The sequence below is a fragment of the Bactrocera neohumeralis genome, chromosome 5, assembly GCF_024586455.1.
Source record: "Bactrocera neohumeralis isolate Rockhampton chromosome 5, APGP_CSIRO_Bneo_wtdbg2-racon-allhic-juicebox.fasta_v2, whole genome shotgun sequence".
Lineage (NCBI taxonomy): Eukaryota > Metazoa > Arthropoda > Insecta > Diptera > Tephritidae > Bactrocera > Bactrocera neohumeralis.
Genome location: NC_065922.1, coordinates 24,452,939 through 24,470,952, shown reverse-complemented (window position 1 = coordinate 24,470,952; position 18,014 = coordinate 24,452,939). Strand labels below are relative to the sequence as shown.

The following is an 18,014-nucleotide window of genomic DNA, read 5'->3' as shown; positions in this document are numbered from 1 at the left end:
ACGTTCCTTAGAGACTGCCATTCTTCCAGCGGATATCTAAAATCCTTGTTAGTTCGTTATACTGATTATACTAATGTCCTTATGTATGAAGGGTCACAAAAGTCCACAATACCTTAACATATTGCACTCGGGTTAAAAATTGGAATCCACAAGTAATTATAGAAATGTGCAGGCAAATACTATACTTTAATGGGTCTGAAAATGCTTTCGAATGGCATTACCGCATGTAATCACATTGACGAATACGTAATTTTTACATTATTTCGCCTTATTACTTTGCTTTTCTTTGCCAAAACTCATTTGCATTTCACTACATGCTCATTTTGTGCTTATTGCCGGTCATTAATCTTGAATTTGCATGAAATTTGAGGCAGCGACTGAGGAATCAACTACAAAGCTGATTTTTTACATATTACATTGTTTTGAAGGGCATAAAAAATTTTTTTTATGACGCATTTTCACAGTAACGGACGCTAGATTTTAATAAATAGACAAAGGAAAAGTTTATATATAGACATTGTTTTCTACTACTAGATTTTAATATATAAGTACGTAGTTATAAGCAATTATAAAGTGATACGGACGCGACAAAAAATAGAAGTTTTTTTGAGGCGCATTCAGAAATATACAAAATTCAGCAAATTAAGGATTTATATATATATAAAAATATATATATTAATAAATGCGAACAGATGACTGTTATTCGTAGGTTTATGAAATATGTTAATTTTCCCTTAGTTTTTTTTAATTGAGTATAGAAGAAATACGGACGCGACATAACGGACGCGACAAAATCTTCCAAGAACAAAGAAATACAATTTTTTCATTATAACACTTCAATTTTATTGAAAATTAAGCAAAACAATAACGTAAATTAAAAATTCAAGTAACATTTTAGTAAAAATGACTTAAAAAATTAAGAAGAAAGTTATTAGTTTTTAGTATGGTCTATTTTAATTATTTTCTTTAATGAATAGGCGGTCCGAGCAACTTCAATAAATTTACTGTCGAAATATGAAAACCAATGCAAACTCTTAACTCCTTTGATATTTGGAATATTTTGCCATAACTCTGACAGTTGATTACAAAAACTATCAATTTGTGTTCCAGAGATATACAAAATGTTAACTCCATGAATGTTGTTCTTAGCACATTCATAGAAGCATGAATAATCACCGAGAACAATATTTTTTGCTTTAACGATTTGCCAGACTTTTCGTTTAACTACGGCACCTATTCCGTCTACAGCACCTTTGCCATGTGAAGTGGCAAAAAAATTCCACTCTAAGATTCCGCAATTAAATTCAGCTGCAAGTCTTGGAATACTAGAAAGAATAAATTTATTTTTGAATTGGGAAGTGCTTCCATCAGAGAAAATATAAATGCTGGTAACTCCTTTGTACTGGTTTTGTAATATATTGATAATTTTGGAAATAAAGCAATAAACGTCGAATTTACTGTGGGTCAATCTATCACTGATAACAGCAAAAGACTTGGTTTCACCAAGAACCCAAGCTACGCACGTAAACACTGTTACTTGGCTATAACTAAAGTGGGCATCTTGAACTTCGTTTTGGAATGTCAAGCGATAATTTTCAGCAAAATCAACTTGCATAACAATTTCATTAGCTGCTACATTTTTTTTTTTAGTTTCAAAGTAATTTTGTTGGTGACGTTTAACAAAACAATGCATTTTAAAAGCTGGTAGCTGAATCTCTATATCATGAATTAAGTCGATTAATGGACCAATAGTGTAGTTTAAAGTTATGCGATCATCTACTTTTCTCCACTGTTTCCATTTGATTTGCGTATTAAATTTATTAATAAACTGTATTGGAACTAGATCGTCTTTAATATCGCGTACACAGCTGTCACAATTATTAGCCATGCACTTTTCATTCATAACGTCGCAGCAAACTGATGTAAGAAATAATTCAGCTTTGGCAGGAATCTGCGGTATAATCTTTGCACAGCCTTCTAGTAGAAAAATAAAATTTGCATGGTACTTACAGACACACATATTGTGTCGTAAATTATTGATTAACTGAATGTAAGTTGGCTTAGAACGAATAAAAATAGTTTTGCAGACTTTTTCTTCGGTATATTCGGCTTTGAAAAGTTGATATGCTTCTGTTAAGGTCATAAGCATAAAACGTTTTGAGGCTACTTTCCCATTGATTATCATTGTATCCTTTCTCCCAGGAGCTTGAACGCTGATTCCATCTTGCAAAAAGAATTGTTCAATTAATTTTTCGCGCATCTGGCTTTTTGATGACTTGGTTGTATTTTCATTCATCGTTTCTGTTGGCTTAATATATTTATTGCATAAAGATTTGAGGATAGCTATTTTTCTATTCAGGTTTTTAGGTAGCGCAGCCTCAACTTTTTTAATTGCTTTTCCCATCGTTTGTTTACAGCTGTAAATTTCGCAATTCAAATTGTCAATATTATTTATGCTCTTTTTTTGCCGCAAAACTTGCTGTCTAACACGGTCCTTTTCTTTCTTCTTTTCTAATAAATTGCTATCACTTTTCATTTTTTGCGATAATCTTTTTCGGTACTCTTGCTTTCGTTTTGCTTCTTTCTTCTTGTATTCCTGCCATTTCTCGACGTTTTCTTTCATTTTCTCTCTATACTTCATTGTTATTGCTTTTCTTGTTTCTTTTGCCGTTTTTGCCATCAATAAAATTTTAATTTTATGCAATTTCTACAACTTTATTTAATATTTAAGGTTTACGGTAACGGACGCGACGAATTTCAAACACCAATAAATTTTTTTAATCGTTTTTGCCGAGAGCCAATTATTACTTTTTTTAAGTGAAATGATGTATCTGCTTTTAGTCTGAAAGCAATTTACACTTCAACACTTTGTTCACTAATGAGAACAATAAATGATGTTTTTCGGTAACGGACGCGACATACGAATATAAGCAGAAGCAAACACAAAAAACTACCGTTATTCGATCTCCACTCAGTCTGTCTGCTTGTTGAACATTATGTTACTATCAGCAGAAGATTTTTAAATTATAAAAACATCATAGTATTACTTTGAATTAGGGAATATAACAAGGAAAAACGTTGGTATATTTGGTCAAAAAAGTCAGATTTTTGTAAATTTTGTGTATTCGTTGTATATTTCGGCTCAAAATTAGAAGAAAATAAAAATTCCTTTATATTTATAAAATTTATATTTTATAAAATAAACACATTTGAGATTATATTATTCATCATTACAAAAAGTTTTCAGGAATTGTTTGAATTCGCCCATATCGGACCACTAAAGCATATACATAGCTGCAGTGCAAACTGACCTATCAAAATCAAATTATTATCAGGAAAATATTTTTCTTTGACAGGATAATTTATTGTTAGAAGATTATCTCTTTCAAATGTTGGTAGCGGCTACGTCTCAGATGGTCCATCCGTTGAGTCCAACTTTCGATGACTCGTTCGAGCATTTCGACTTGAAACTGGCGAAAGACACGCGTGATGTTTTGCTCCAAGGCCTAAATCGAAGCGGTATTGTCCACATAGACCTTAGACTTTACATATCCCCACAGGAAAAAGTCTAATCGACCGGCCCAAAACGTGAAATTATCTGCTCAGCGAAGTGTTCTCTCAATTAATCCATTGGTTGCTGTAATGTGTGAAACCAAATGTCGCCAAGATCACGAGCTTAAGGCATTAAATAGTCGGTTATCATGGCGCGATAAGGGTCGGCATCGACAGTTACGGTCTCACCGGCATCATTTTTGAAGAAATATAGACCAATAATTCCACCGGCCAACAAACCACGCCAAACCTTTGTTTCTTCTGGATGAAATGGCAGTTCTTAAATCTCTTCAGGTTGCTCTTTGTCCCAAATGTGGCAATTTTGTTTATTTAAATATCCATTGAACCAGAAATGGACATTATGTGTAGCTGAACAAAACTCCGTTCGAAAACGTCGGATCTTCTTGGAACTCTTTAAGAGGCCATAAAACGAAGGGATGTCGCTTGGGAAGGTCGAATTATTGGAAATTTTAAGCCCCAAAACACAAATCCGTTTATAAAATAAACATAGAAGCATTTTAATTGAATTCACAACTGATAGACAGCAAACTTTTTAGCACAAAAACAAAAAAAAACGAAAACGAAAACAAAAAACCATGCCTAAAAAAAATCAAAATCCACCACTGAAATCACTTCAATAGCGAACTATAAAAAATCAATGATTTCTTGACCCCCCAACATTGTGGGCGCTCATTAATGTCCGCACTTAATCCACCAGTGTACATATGTATGCATGTTTATATTGCTTATGTTCGAGCTTTCATCGAATGCCTCACCATCGTGCAACAATTTGACCAACCATTAATTTGTTGTGCCACAACACTTAAATCATACGTCTTTAATGTAAATATGTATGTATGCACATACACTTATGTACATATATCCATACATATCTACAAATACATATGTTTGTTGCCAACATGCGCAGAAGCAAACAGCAAAACAACAAAAAATCGAAAAACAAACCAAAGCAACAACTTTATGCGTCATGTCGTCTTAAACAGACGTTGCATGTGGGGTTATTTACCTCGTCCCTTTATCGCACTTCAGCCGATGACGCCAATTTTATCCACTCTCCTCAAGAGAGCACATTTACATACTTATATAAATATGGACTATCCTTTGCTAATGCAAGTTATGGGTGTGCTTATTCAGCATTTGCACATATACATACATATGTATGACTGTATGTATGTATGTTTATTGCTCGCGTTGGTGATATTTTGACACCACACTTGCCGGCAAAGGCGACTTTTCATTGATGACAAATCATTCGGTGCGAAATACTTGCACTTGGGTGCAAGTGGTGTGCGCGTTTCAAGGTGGCCAAGTGGAAAATTTTCTATGGCGCTTTAATTACGCTTGTGGATAAGTACATGAAGTGGGTTTGTTTGAATCAGAAAGCATTTCATGTGCAATTACCTTAAGCTATTCCAGTGCCTTTGCAACTGCGCTGCACTTTTCTTGCCACATTATGTTTTTAGTTGCGCCTTATTTATAATCCTGGTCGTCTTATAGTCTTGACAGACGGCAGCGTTAATCCGGATTAACTGCGAACTTAATCAGATCCAAATTTGTAGGTGACAGACGGCAGCTATGCGAGTTTGAAACTCTCATAAACAGCTCATTGTCCTTTTTATAATATTTTCAATGAAAATTGATAGAAGATAAACATTACGGTTGTTAGCCGACCAATTTTACCAAACCATTTTTTATTACAAAAACATATCAACACATTATTTTTAAAACTGCATCATAACATAGAAGTTTTATTGATATTATATTGAGAATTTGATAAACAGCTGTCAGGGTTGCTTGTATTTCATTCACAATAGATGAAAATTGGCCATTTTTAACAATGTTGCCAACGAAAATCTCACAAACTCCCTAAAATTTTGAGAGTTATTTTTGGATTCAGCAACGGAGTTAGCTGTGGTAACTCCTGAATTAATCCCGAAAAATGCAATTAATCTGGTTTAACGCTGCCGTCTGTCAATGCTATTAGCTGTCTTATTGTACTGTAAACATGTGTACATATATATATATCTATGTTACTATATATCTACTTTTATATACATATACATATATGTACATGCATAGGTATTTAATGATTTAGTCGTATTACGACTTTCGATACACATGATTTTATCTAGGCCATATAATATACATATAAGTGACCGAAGGACTAATTCATTTTTATTATTCTACGTAGCTCTTCTGAATCCATTTTCTCCACCCTTTTGTTGTACTCTATATGTTTGTTTTGCTAATGTATAGCTTAAGATTACACCGTAAAAAATATGTTATTCAATTTTTGTTATCAATTATTAAATTCGGTGCCCACCCAGTGAGATCGCCTTAAAAAGATAATGTTTGAAATTTTCTTTTAAATAAATCTATATATTTTACACATAATTTATGATTTCACACAAAAAAAAATCAAAAGTTATAATTTTTAGCGACTTATTCATTATTTCCCAATTTACTAAAAAATCTTACACTGGGATTTCGACATTCACGGTGGTTGAAAATAAAAAAATAAAAAATATTATTAGTCTGTGGTGTATTGCTTCTCTACAATGATCCATAAAATTTGAAAAAAAGCTTAAATTTAACAAAGTGGCAGACTGTAAAAAATTCCAAATTTTACTTAAAAAATGGATGATTCTTATTCCACCTATATTACTTTTGAAATTCATAAAACTGGAAAGCCATTGGCAAAATAAACATTTTTAAAATCAGTAAAAAAGCAATCGAACGATTTTTCTCCGAATAATCACTCCAGCCAATTTTGAAAATGTTTGTTTTGAAAAAAAAAAAACTCTCAACGATACTCTGCTTGCGCTTATTGAACTGGAACACTTGACAAAGCAAAAAATATATTTTTTACCAATTTTTTTTTTCTGCTAAGTAAAAGCTCTATTTCTTCTTCCTTATTGGCGGAGACACCGCTTACGCAGTTTGGCGCCCATTGGATATTCCAAGTGTAGCCAGGTACTTCTCCACCTGATCTTTCCAACGAAGTGAAGGTCTTCCTCTTCCTCTGCTTCCCCGGGTGGGTACTACGTGAAATAGTCTCAGAGCTGGAGTGTTTTCGTCCATTCGAATGACATGACCTACCCAGTGTAGCCACTGTCTCTTAATTCGATGAATTAAGTCAATGGCAGAGGAAGAGGAAGACCTCCACTCCGTTGGAAGGCGAAAAGAAGAAACGACTGGCGCGCTGTTGTTAACTCAGCTATAATCGCGTAAGCGGTGTCTACACCAATTAAGAAGAAGAAGAAGTCAATGTCGAATATGTGATGGTTATTTTTGAGAAACGAAAATTAATTGGTGAAATTTTAGTTTAAATGAAAAAACGAAAATTCCTATTCATTTCCTATTATAGAATTTTAATGGATGGTATGTATTAAAAAATCTATGAAAATTGCATACAGCCTTACTTAAAAAACTGAATATCCCGAGAAGTATTAATGACAGCGATTTTGACCTCGAACCTTTTTTATAGCAAATAAAATTTCCTTCAAATTTGTCATGTACATTTTTTCTATAGCTCTAGTCATTTACGAGATATATACAAAAAAATGCGAAATTCGTGAAAAAATCGGATGTAGAGCCCCATACTACCTCGCCGGTGTGAGTTACGACTTTGTTGCACTGGGCACTTTTGTAGAGTGAACAATTCTGAGAAATATGCGTCTAAAGTCAAAGCGATGCCATAAAATACCTCTAATCTTTAGGAATTTAAAGATAAAACCTCACGATTGTAGTGTATTTTCTATGGAAAATTTTTACATGCCTTGGTCCAGTTCTTAATGTTAACATGAAGGGCTAAAATTTACAGAGAATTTTTTTAGGGTATTTTCAAGGAATTTTCGTGATGGGATTTAAAAAAATTAATAGTTCAAAAAAAAAACACCCTAATATATATACATATATAGCATATAGGTATTGAATTTCTAAAAGGATAATAATCACTTAGTGCATCAAGAGCTAATTCAATTGAATTGTTAGAAAAATTCCATTGCAAAATTACACCATTTTACTTCTAGGGGAGTGTGCCTTTGATATAAATATGTATCAAACAATTCCATCAATTTTATTGCTTTGAAAGATAGAAAACGTAATTTCCTTAAAAGGCTTCTAAAAGCTTTGTGATATGTTGATGGTGCTGAGTTATATTGTATTTATCTATAATTTTTAGAATGACAGCTGTCAAACGATAGGCAGTTAGTTCATATATACATACGTATGTATATTCAAAACTTAACTCATCGAATAGTAGTTTAGAATAACCAATATAGCTTATTATTAATATATTTTACATGACAGCGATTCTACTTTCTTTATATACTATATACTTACATATATACTTATGCCTTTGTAGGCACGCCCATCACTTCAATTCCAATAAAGCTTCCAAAAGTATGGTCGTTATATAAAAATATAAAACGACTTTATTGCCTGGCAGTCAATAAATTACACACATAATTGCAATATAGAATACATGTGTACATACATGTTTATATCAATCGTAAACAAGTTGATATTGTTGTTGGCGGTGTCTTAGATATTGGCGTGATCGTTTGCTGTCATATAATTACGTAATTAAAATGTCACAAAGTCAATGCATGATGGGATCAATGGAAGATATGGGTGTATATACCATACATATGTGCATATATACATATATACGAGTATGCATACAAATAATTTCGCTGATAAAAAAATATCAAAACATCATAAAGTCATAAGCATATTAAATACTAATTAAGCGTATAAAATCATATAAGCAAGAGTATAAGGGTAACTATGAATATACATACGTATGTGCATATGTATTTATATGAATATACTTGTATAAAGTACTTAGTTGTTGTTGTATTATAAATATTACGTATGTATTTATAATTCATAAAAAAATGTTACAAAAATAGTACTGATTATTTGTTAATGATATTTGAGAAATTTCTAAAGATATAAAAAGCTCATTAAGGTTTTATTAGCACATATACATATATAGATATAGTATTTAGTATAGTATATAAAGAATACTCCCGACATTGGCTTAGCAATTGTAGACTTTTTCCCAAAACAACAAAACTTATTCCCCCATATAATTGGTGAAAGAGTATTTATATATACACACATACCTATATATAAGTACTTTCCTTCCATTCTAGATTCCGCCTTTTATTTCATTTCACCATATCACCACTAACATGTTGTTTGACTGTCATAAAAGAGCACGCCACGGCAGCAGGTTTATTTTATCAAAAATAGTGTTAAATGCTGATAAGGATATTCGATTGGCAAACACTTATTGAGTATTTATAGAACTACTTGGACACAACCGGCCAGGCATTTCATAAAATATGGCAGCATAATTAGTAAAAATGTGATGGGAGTAGTTTTCTTATCTACTGATGTTGAAGTCAATATAGCAATTTAATTATATGTACATACGTGCACTAACTGATATATATGAAGCGCTATACGTTTCATTGCAAAAACACTCGGCTAGAGATGAAAGGAGGCTGGGTTTTCATCAGTCTGATTCACTGTTGCCAAGAGATAGAAAATTTTAATTATTTTGCTATCATCTAGTCGACAAAATAGCTGATTAAAAAGCAAAAAATTTTAATATTATCAAGTAGTTAACTCCAAATTTTCTGTTCAAAGTACGATTGTTCAATTTTGGGATTATTATTATATTTTCACGAATTTGTTTTTAGATGGAATACTTCTGCTGATTATTTATTATATATAATATAGGAATAGTTAATAGAAAATCACAATTTTTTGACTAAATTGAAAGTTTTATTTAGAATACAATAAGATAAGATAAAAAGATGAGGATTGCACCGCCACTCTCTCCTAAGTCACAACGACGAAATTCCAATAACCTGTTGGGTGCTGGTGAGGCGATGTGATCCCTATTTGGAAATATGGATCGAAGCGATTTTATCTTGAGTCTGCAGACTGCTGTGCAGTCAATTAGCAGGTGTTCCCTGTCGCAGAACCGTCAATTTGCACAAGAAGCTAAACCCATATTATATAAGTGCTTCTTCAGCTTACAGTGGCCAGTGAAAATGCAAGATATTGCCCGAGTTTGTCCTTAAGGAGGTTGATTGCATATTTAAACCTACTAAGATTATAATCCCCCTTTAGCAGCTTGGCATAGCGCATGACTTGGAGTTGTTGCCAGTCCTTCTCTCTACCTACTCCTTCTTCCTTGCGGAGCAGCTCCTTCATGGTATGAGGACCGACCATGGCGAAGGGTTCAGGTCCTACCATGTTGAGCTCATCAACGATGAGAGCATGGGATGAGATTAGCTACCTGACCGATTCTTAGATGAGTGGTGTAAGCTCAAGCACGCAAAGGCATCCAGATGCATGCAAGACGTTGCAGCTTCGATAGTTGAAACCCTACCGAAGTCTGCGATGCTTTTGAAGCCCAAGCCACCGCCCATACGTGATTATCGTTCGCACGATCATGGCGTACAACCACCTGACAATCCTTGTCTTGCAGCCCCAGGATTCACCAGCACACCATTAGTGCTTTAGTCGCTTTGACCGAGGTCAGGTCAACATGCTGCTTCCACCGCAGAGTAGAATCCAGCGTGAAACCAAGATATTTCAGAGAGTTTCCTCGAATTTACCTCTAGCTTTAATAACAATGTTATCTAATATGACAATGGCAATTTATTTAGGAAAGTTACAATGACCCGATTTAAGTCTCATAGTAACAATCGTCCCTCTCGGCAACTGGGACAATAGATATTAATTTTTCACCAGCAAGCTCTTTCGCCATAAATAGGAACAGGTTGTGCTTGGTAAAGGCTATAACGGGAATGCTTAAGAGCCCTCAAACCATGCACCTAAACTTTCTAACACATGGCTATCGATGCGTATAACAAGTCGTTATCCAAATGGCTTACAATTCCTTTTTTATTGGCCAAAGTTGGACACTTGTGGGCGATTTATTTCCTCAGATGATCGAAATTAAGAGTCCAAATTACGCGTTTGAACGTAAAGAAGCAACTCAAAGCAGAAAATTCGCTGCCAATCCCATCAAATATACATTAAAGCCTTCAATTCTTTGCGACAGCTCATTCGACCATGACTGTTTTACGCTGACCTTGTCTTAATTGATCAACTTTCCATTACCAATAAGCATAGGCTTAAGAAATGGATCGCCGATGAAAATTCGGTCCATGAGGTTTTTTACGTTTCCAGAATTATTTAAATGTTTCCAAACGGCCGACAAAACCAAATTTGTGTGATTTGATGTTACAGTATCAGGAACATAAACCTATTTTCTATTTCAGCGAACTGGCTGTTAAAGAAAACCCGTGTGAGAAATTCTTCTAGTACAAAATCTTATCTTGTCAAAGCCATATGGCGCATCTTATATACCGCAAGACACACATTACTAAAGCTATTTGTTGTAAAAATTATATGATATACTACATACATATGTACATATATGGCATAATGAACAGGTCATTTGAATGTGAGTTTTGTAATATTCTGAAATTTAACACTCACGCCTCACATCTCACACCACTGCACTCATAATAAATTGGATAAATATAGAGTTATATATATAACCATAAATAATATATTTATTCATTAATATGGTATATTTGCCATTATACAATTCATTGCTTTGTGGTTTTAATTGATATGTCTGATATTAATTTCATTCACATAGTGCTGTGAAATTTTTAGTCTTTCTGTCAGTCACACTTTAAATCACTTAGAGAGATTGCACTGAGAACAATATATCAAATATTGAAAACATAACGAAAAAAATATATCGAATGAGATCAGGAATTCAATCCAGGTCCAGGTCGGCCCTCAACATTAACTGATGATCAACACGTCAATAAAATAAAGAAATTGGTGCTTAAGAATCGATAATGAACATGTCGAGATCTTACTGGTTTCGTTGGAATAGCGGAAGGATCAGTGAAAATCATCTTGAAGGATAATTTGCTCCTAAGAAAAATGAAAGCATGAATGGTTTCAAAATCACTAATTTTTTTCGAAAAACAGCGTCGCGTTAACGTCTGTGACACAATGCTTTCCGACTACCAGAATGTCATGAAACGTATTATAACTGGCGCTGAGTCTTGGATCTATGATCAGGACGCGAAAACCGACGATCAATCGGCTGAATATGATGGCAAAGGTGAACCGAAGCCGAAAAAACACATGAAAGCAGGTCAAAAATCAAGGTTATGTTGACAGTTTTCTTCAATTATCGAGGTGTGGTGCGCTTTGAATTCCTTCCGACCGGTCAAACTGTCAACAAGGAATACTATTTGAATGTTATGCGTCGTTTGCGCAAAGCTATTCTTAAAAAGAGGCCGGAATTACTGGTCAACTACTCTTGGTTTTGATTTTTTGTGGTTTTTTTGCCAAATTGTCAACCGATATCGTGCCGCAACCACCGTATTCGCCGGATTAAGCTCCGTGTGACTTCTGGCTATTTAGCAAACTCAAACGAACGCTCCAGGAAAACCGTTTTGAGCCAATTGTAAACATTAGACGTGAATCGCTAGGCGCATTGAAGGCTATTCCGAAAATTTACTTTAACGGGACATTGACTTATCGAGGACTCGAAAAAACCTTGGCAAAAGTGTTTTGGAGTCAAAGTGGATTACATTGAGGGAGACGACATAGATATACTAATATATATGTATATATATATATATGTACATACATATATAGGACAAAGTCTTACTATTTTTTGCTCACAATAGTATAGTATGATACTCACTAATTAAACCTTTTGATTTTAAACTTTGTCAATCAAGTTGATGATATGTATGATAACTAGAAAACAAACAAGAAAAACCCAATATAGAAATAAAATACATATTTACTATATGTTCGGCTGTTGAGATGTTCGCATGATATTTGCTGATTGCACTTTGGCATTAAATATTTATTTTCCACTTTCTTTGCTGGCTGTTTAATCAGCCACCTCTTATCGCGTTGTGATAGTGAGCAAAAATATCAGCTCTGCTGGTTTTTTGGACACACTTATAAATAAATCTTCACGCCATGTTATAATTTAACGGTATTTTAAAGAAAAATATGAGTGCACTTGAGATAAGCAGTCTTATCAATTTAACACTGAATTTGAATGTAATTCCTTGTGGAAAGGAGAATATTTATGTACCGTATATGAGATATAGGGTGGGCTATATTTTATGGCGATCTCTAAATATAAAGTTTGACATATTTTGGAAACCACAATTCACTTTCATTCGAACGACCTGTCTCTTGCTTCGCTGAACTATGTCAATACCATCGTATATCTCATTCAGTTAATCCTTCCTTCTAATGCGATATTCGCAGAGCCTTTCTCTCGAAAACTCCTAACGTCGACTCATCAGATGTTTTCATTGTCCATGCCTCTGCGCCACATAGCAGGACACAAATAATGAGTGACTTATAGAGTTTGGTTTTTGTTCGTCCAGAGAAGACTTTACTTCTCAATTGCCTACTCAGTCCGAAGTAGCACCTGTTGGCAAGAGATATTCTGCGTTGGATTTCGAGGCTGACGTTGTTGTTGGTGTTGATGCTGGTTCCAAGATAGACGAAATTATCTACGACTGTCAGCAGTGACGTGGGAGCCAAGTCGCGATTGCGACGACTGTTTGTTTGATGACAGGAGATATTTCGTCTTGCCCTCGTTTACCGCTACACCGACTTGATCCGTAAAGAAGCTGATGCATGCTCCTTATCAGTTCTTCGCCGCAGTGTTTGAATAGCTCGGCCGGCAATCCATCTGCACACGCCGCTTTGTTGTTCTTCAAACGGGTAATTGCTATTCGAATTTATTCATGGTCGGGCAATAGAACATTTGTTCAATTGTCATCGAGTGGGGAATCGGGTTCACCATCACCTGGTGTGTTAGGCTTTCACTGCCATTCAGCAAGCTGGAGAAATGTTCCCTCCACAATGTTAGTATTCTATGGGCAACAGGCACTAGATCAGCTCTGGAGGTTCTAAAAGAGTATGCTTTGGACTTGAAAACTGCATTAGCCGCCGCGTCTTTTCGTAGAATTTTCGAGCATTACCCCTGTCGACCAGCTTGTCAAGCTCTTTGTACTTACGCTCTCCGGCTTCTCTCTTTTTTTTTGCCTGCAAGTGCGTCTCGCTTTCCTCTTGAACTCTCGGTATCTATCCCATCCCGCAGGTATTGTGGTCGATTGTAGCGTTGCGAGGACTATTATCTCTCCGCTGAGACATGACACTCCTCATCGTACCAGCTGTTCTTCTGCCATTTCCGAAAACCAATGGCTACTTTTTAGCTGTAGGTAAAGAGCACGAACTTTCCTTGTGTTTGTTGACCTGCGTTTTTTTGCTGTGCTTATCTTCGATGCAACAAGATAATAGTTCGAGTCAATGCTGGGACCTCGGAGCGTACGCACGTCTAAAACACTGGATAAGTGTCCTACATCTATCACAACAAGATCGATCTGGTTGATCACTATTCGATCCGGAGACAGCCAGGTAGCGTGATGAATTTTCTCTGCTAGAAACTGGTACTACAGATAACCATATTTCTGGCCCCGGCGAAGTCGATCAACATCAAGCAATTTGGGCACCGTTGTGCCAAAGATACATTCCTTGCAGCTCTCATAGATGCCCTCCAAGCGCTCATAGAATATATCTTTGATCAGATCGTCCTTCTCTTCCCTCAGGGTGTGGGCGCAAATCAGCGATATGTTGAAGAACTTTGCTTTTATACGGATTGTGGCCAAAAGTTCATCCACAGGGATGAATGCCAGGACTCGGCGACGGAGTCTCTCTCCCACACCGAATTTGCGCTACTTTATATGGCCACAGTAGTAAATGTCAGATAGACCTACTCGTCTCCGCCCTTGGACGCTCTTCTTGGACAGCAGTGATGTCAGCCTTTACTCTTACCTCAGCCATCTGGGCAGCGGGACCTTCTCATTTAAGGGACTGAACATTCCAGGTGCATGCCCTTAAATCGTAATCAAAATGGGGGTCTCTGATCCGAGGCTGTAGTATCCTTTTCATTTGGGGGGTTTTCACGTGGCAGGTCCCCAACCGAGCGCACAACCCTGATGAGTGATGATTCGCCTTCTCACTTTAGCTCGCCTTCAAACGGATGTTCTTTGGCTACCCATAGGATACTTGGTCTAAGACTGGAAGTCGTAAGCTGTTTGTAAAAGAATCGTTTCTGGCCACTCCCAAGTAAATGGCGCTTTTATCACTTGCGTGAGCTTCTACACTTAGCTCCATCCACCATTAATCACTTTGAAAAATGTTATTTTGAGAACAAAAGTCGTTTGTTTTCAATTCTCGCATTAAGTGTGCCCCTAAAAAATTAACTGAAACAAAAGACTTATGCGACAAACTTAACCTGACTTATTTTTTAGAGCAAGTTCATCGAAATAGGAACATTTTTTGAACTTACGATGATGTTTGAAAGAACGTCATTACAATAACAACAAATATATATAAGTACTATTCCGAATAGGTTACATTAACTCTCTTGGATTTCGGCCTACTTTCTATTAAGTGTCTTTTTTGTGATAAAAAATTATTTATTTATAATTTCTGTTTGATAATATCTTTAGCTATACTTAAACAAACTCTTTTAAGAAATATTTTCTAAATATGTATTGTATTGCGATTTTTCAGGGTGTGAAGAAACCTTTCGACCAAGTGATTCGCGCCAACATTGGCGATTGCCATGCTATGGGACAAAAGCCTATCACGTTCCTGAGACAGGTAACATTTCGAAGAAGAAACTGCAAATTTGCTAATGAATCCGTATAACTACTCTTCCTCTTCTCTCCCCACACAGCTGCTCGCGCTTACATTGGATACCAGTCTCTTCGACTCGCCCGCCTACCCTGAGGATGTGAAGAAGCGCGCACGCATCATCTTGGATGGCTGCCAAGGTCAATCAGTCGGCTCATACACCGACTCCGCTGGCATCGAAGTGATACGCCGCCAAGTGGCTAACTTCATCGAGAAGCGTGATGGCATTCCATCCAACTGGGAGAACATTTACCTGACTGCTGGTGCCACACCCGGCATCAAAAGCATACTCTCACTTGTGCGGTGAGCATTTCCAAATTCCTTTGCAACATAAAAAACTAATTGTATAACATTTTTTTTTTTGTTTTTGCAGCGCTAAGGTTGGCGGCAAACGTCCCGGCGTGATGGTGCCCATACCACAATATCCACTCTACTCGGCCACCATCTCCGAATACGCCATGAACCGTATCGGTTACTACCTGAACGAGGCGCAGAACTGGAGTCTGGAGGTGCCCGAACTGGAACGCGCCTACAATGAAGCACGGAAGACGAGCGAACCACGTGCGCTGGTCGTCATCAACCCGGGCAATCCCACCGGTCAGGTGTTAACACGAGAAAATATCGTCGACGTCATCAAATTCGCGCATAAACACAAGCTGCTGTTGCTAGCCGATGAAGTGTATCAGGCGAATATCTACGACCCGAACTCGAAATTCTACTCCTTCAAGAGTGTCGCCTACGAAATGGGTTCACCCTATAGGGAAATGGAATTGTGCAGCTTCTTGTCCACTTCGAAGGGTTATCTAGGTGAATGTGGCATACGTGGTGGCTACATGGAGGTTCTAAATATGTGCCCACAAGTACAAGCTATGCTAACGAAATCGATAACGGCGTCGCTGTGCAGCACCACCGCCGGTCAGGTGGCGGTGAGCGCTTTGGTGAGTGAAAGGCTAAAATTTTGTGGCATTACTGTTATTTATTATATACCTTAATATTTGTAGGTTTATCCACCAGAGAAGGGCGAGCCCTCATACGAGCAATATATTGCTGAAAGGACTGCTGTTTTGGATGGTCTCAAGGAGCGCGCCGAGTTGGTGTACAAAACATTCAACAGCTTCGAAGGCTTCAAGGTGAATGTGGTGCAGGGCGCTATGTACGCCTTCCCACAAATCGTCATACCACCAAAGGCCATTGCGGCAGCTAAAGCGAAGAACATGCCACCCGACACTTTCTATGCATTTGAATTGCTGGAATCAACTGGTTAGTGGACTCAACTTTACAATAATTTTGATACACTTTTTATAAAATCTTTTTTTTTATAAAATCTTGCAGGCATTTGCATTGTTTCCGGCAGCGGTTTCGGCCAAAAGGAGGGCACATATCACTTCCGCACCACAATTCTGCCACAAACCGACAAGCTGAAAATCATGTTGGACAAATTCCAAACCTTCCACGCCGACTTCATGAAGAAATACAAGTAAACTGTATTTTGCGCACGAAATAGGGCAGCCAAGTGATATACAAGAAATGTGGCATGCGGCATGGGAATGTTGTGGCGTTGCAACATAATTACTATTTGATGGCGTTGTGTGTTTTGGACGATTTGCGATTGTTTTATTGTGTTATTTTCAACATTTTTATAATATAAAGTAATTAGTAAGCGCTTAGACTAAATTAAAGGCAGGAAAGTTATTGCTTAAAAATATAATTGAAGAAATTAAAAAATGTGTACTCGTAAAAAATATACATACATACATACATAGGTTCGTAAAAATGTATTAGTTAAACGATTGTTAATTTTTACATTGTTGTAGCTAAAGTTATAAACGTAAAATATTGGAAAACTGAAAATGTATACATATTTGTATTGTAAATTTGCCAAATTTTGATTGAGAAAAAATATTAAATTGCATGAAAAGTGCTTGTGGTTTTATTTTCGATTGGCTTTGCTTATTGGTGTAATTGTCTGATATTAAGAAAAATAAAATAACCGTTTACACAACGTTTTGTATACAAGTTTTGAAAGTATTGAATAAAAAAAAAATGATAAATGGGAAAAATTGTGTTTTTTTATATTAATGTGAAACAGGGTTACAAACAATGCATAAAAAATAGTTGTATCAAATTTCGTTTTTTTTTATTTTCTCCCTGAAAATATTAATTAAAAATCATTTTTTAATTTTATATTCCAAATACAGTATTGAAAAATAATAAAAAAATTAACTTAAAATACGACATTCAAAAATAATTTTTATTCCAAAAACTGTATTTAATTTTTAATACCGGATGGAAAAATAAAAAAAAAAGTTAATATGAAACATATAATTAAAAATTTATTTTTAATTTTTATACCAAATATTCGAATAAATAATATTAAAACCAAGCATTAATTAACTAAGAATTTAAAAAAAATTGTTTGGAATTAAAATTTTTCCGCGTTTGGGGTATTTGTTTCTACCGATTTGAACTAGAGCTAACACAAAGTCATCTTCTATAATACGCTAGAGCACTAGTCGACAAACTTACACTTTTAAACGATTTATACACATTTCATAAGTTTTTATTGGTTATGGATAAAAAAAAGAATTTAAATTTTGAATATTAACTTAAAAAAAATGTTTGCATTTTTTATGCCAATCATATTG

At 35.7% G+C, this 18,014-nt stretch overlaps 1 protein-coding gene across 1 annotated transcript in view; it reads left to right on the top strand.

Annotated features, from left to right (window-relative positions):
• The window catches only part of LOC126760760 (alanine aminotransferase 1), a 32,824-nt gene extending 15,453 nt beyond the window's left edge, over window positions 1-17,371 (top strand). The window contains exons 4-8 of the mRNA XM_050476640.1: window positions 15,247-15,336; window positions 15,413-15,672; window positions 15,743-16,307; window positions 16,371-16,629; window positions 16,702-17,371. Coding sequence (XP_050332597.1) covers window positions 15,247-15,336; window positions 15,413-15,672; window positions 15,743-16,307; window positions 16,371-16,629; window positions 16,702-16,850 — 1,323 coding nt within the window. The 3' untranslated portion in view covers window positions 16,851-17,371. The remainder of the gene's footprint in view (window positions 1-15,246; window positions 15,337-15,412; window positions 15,673-15,742; window positions 16,308-16,370; window positions 16,630-16,701) is intronic.
• Window positions 17,372-18,014: the final 643 nt, after the last annotated feature.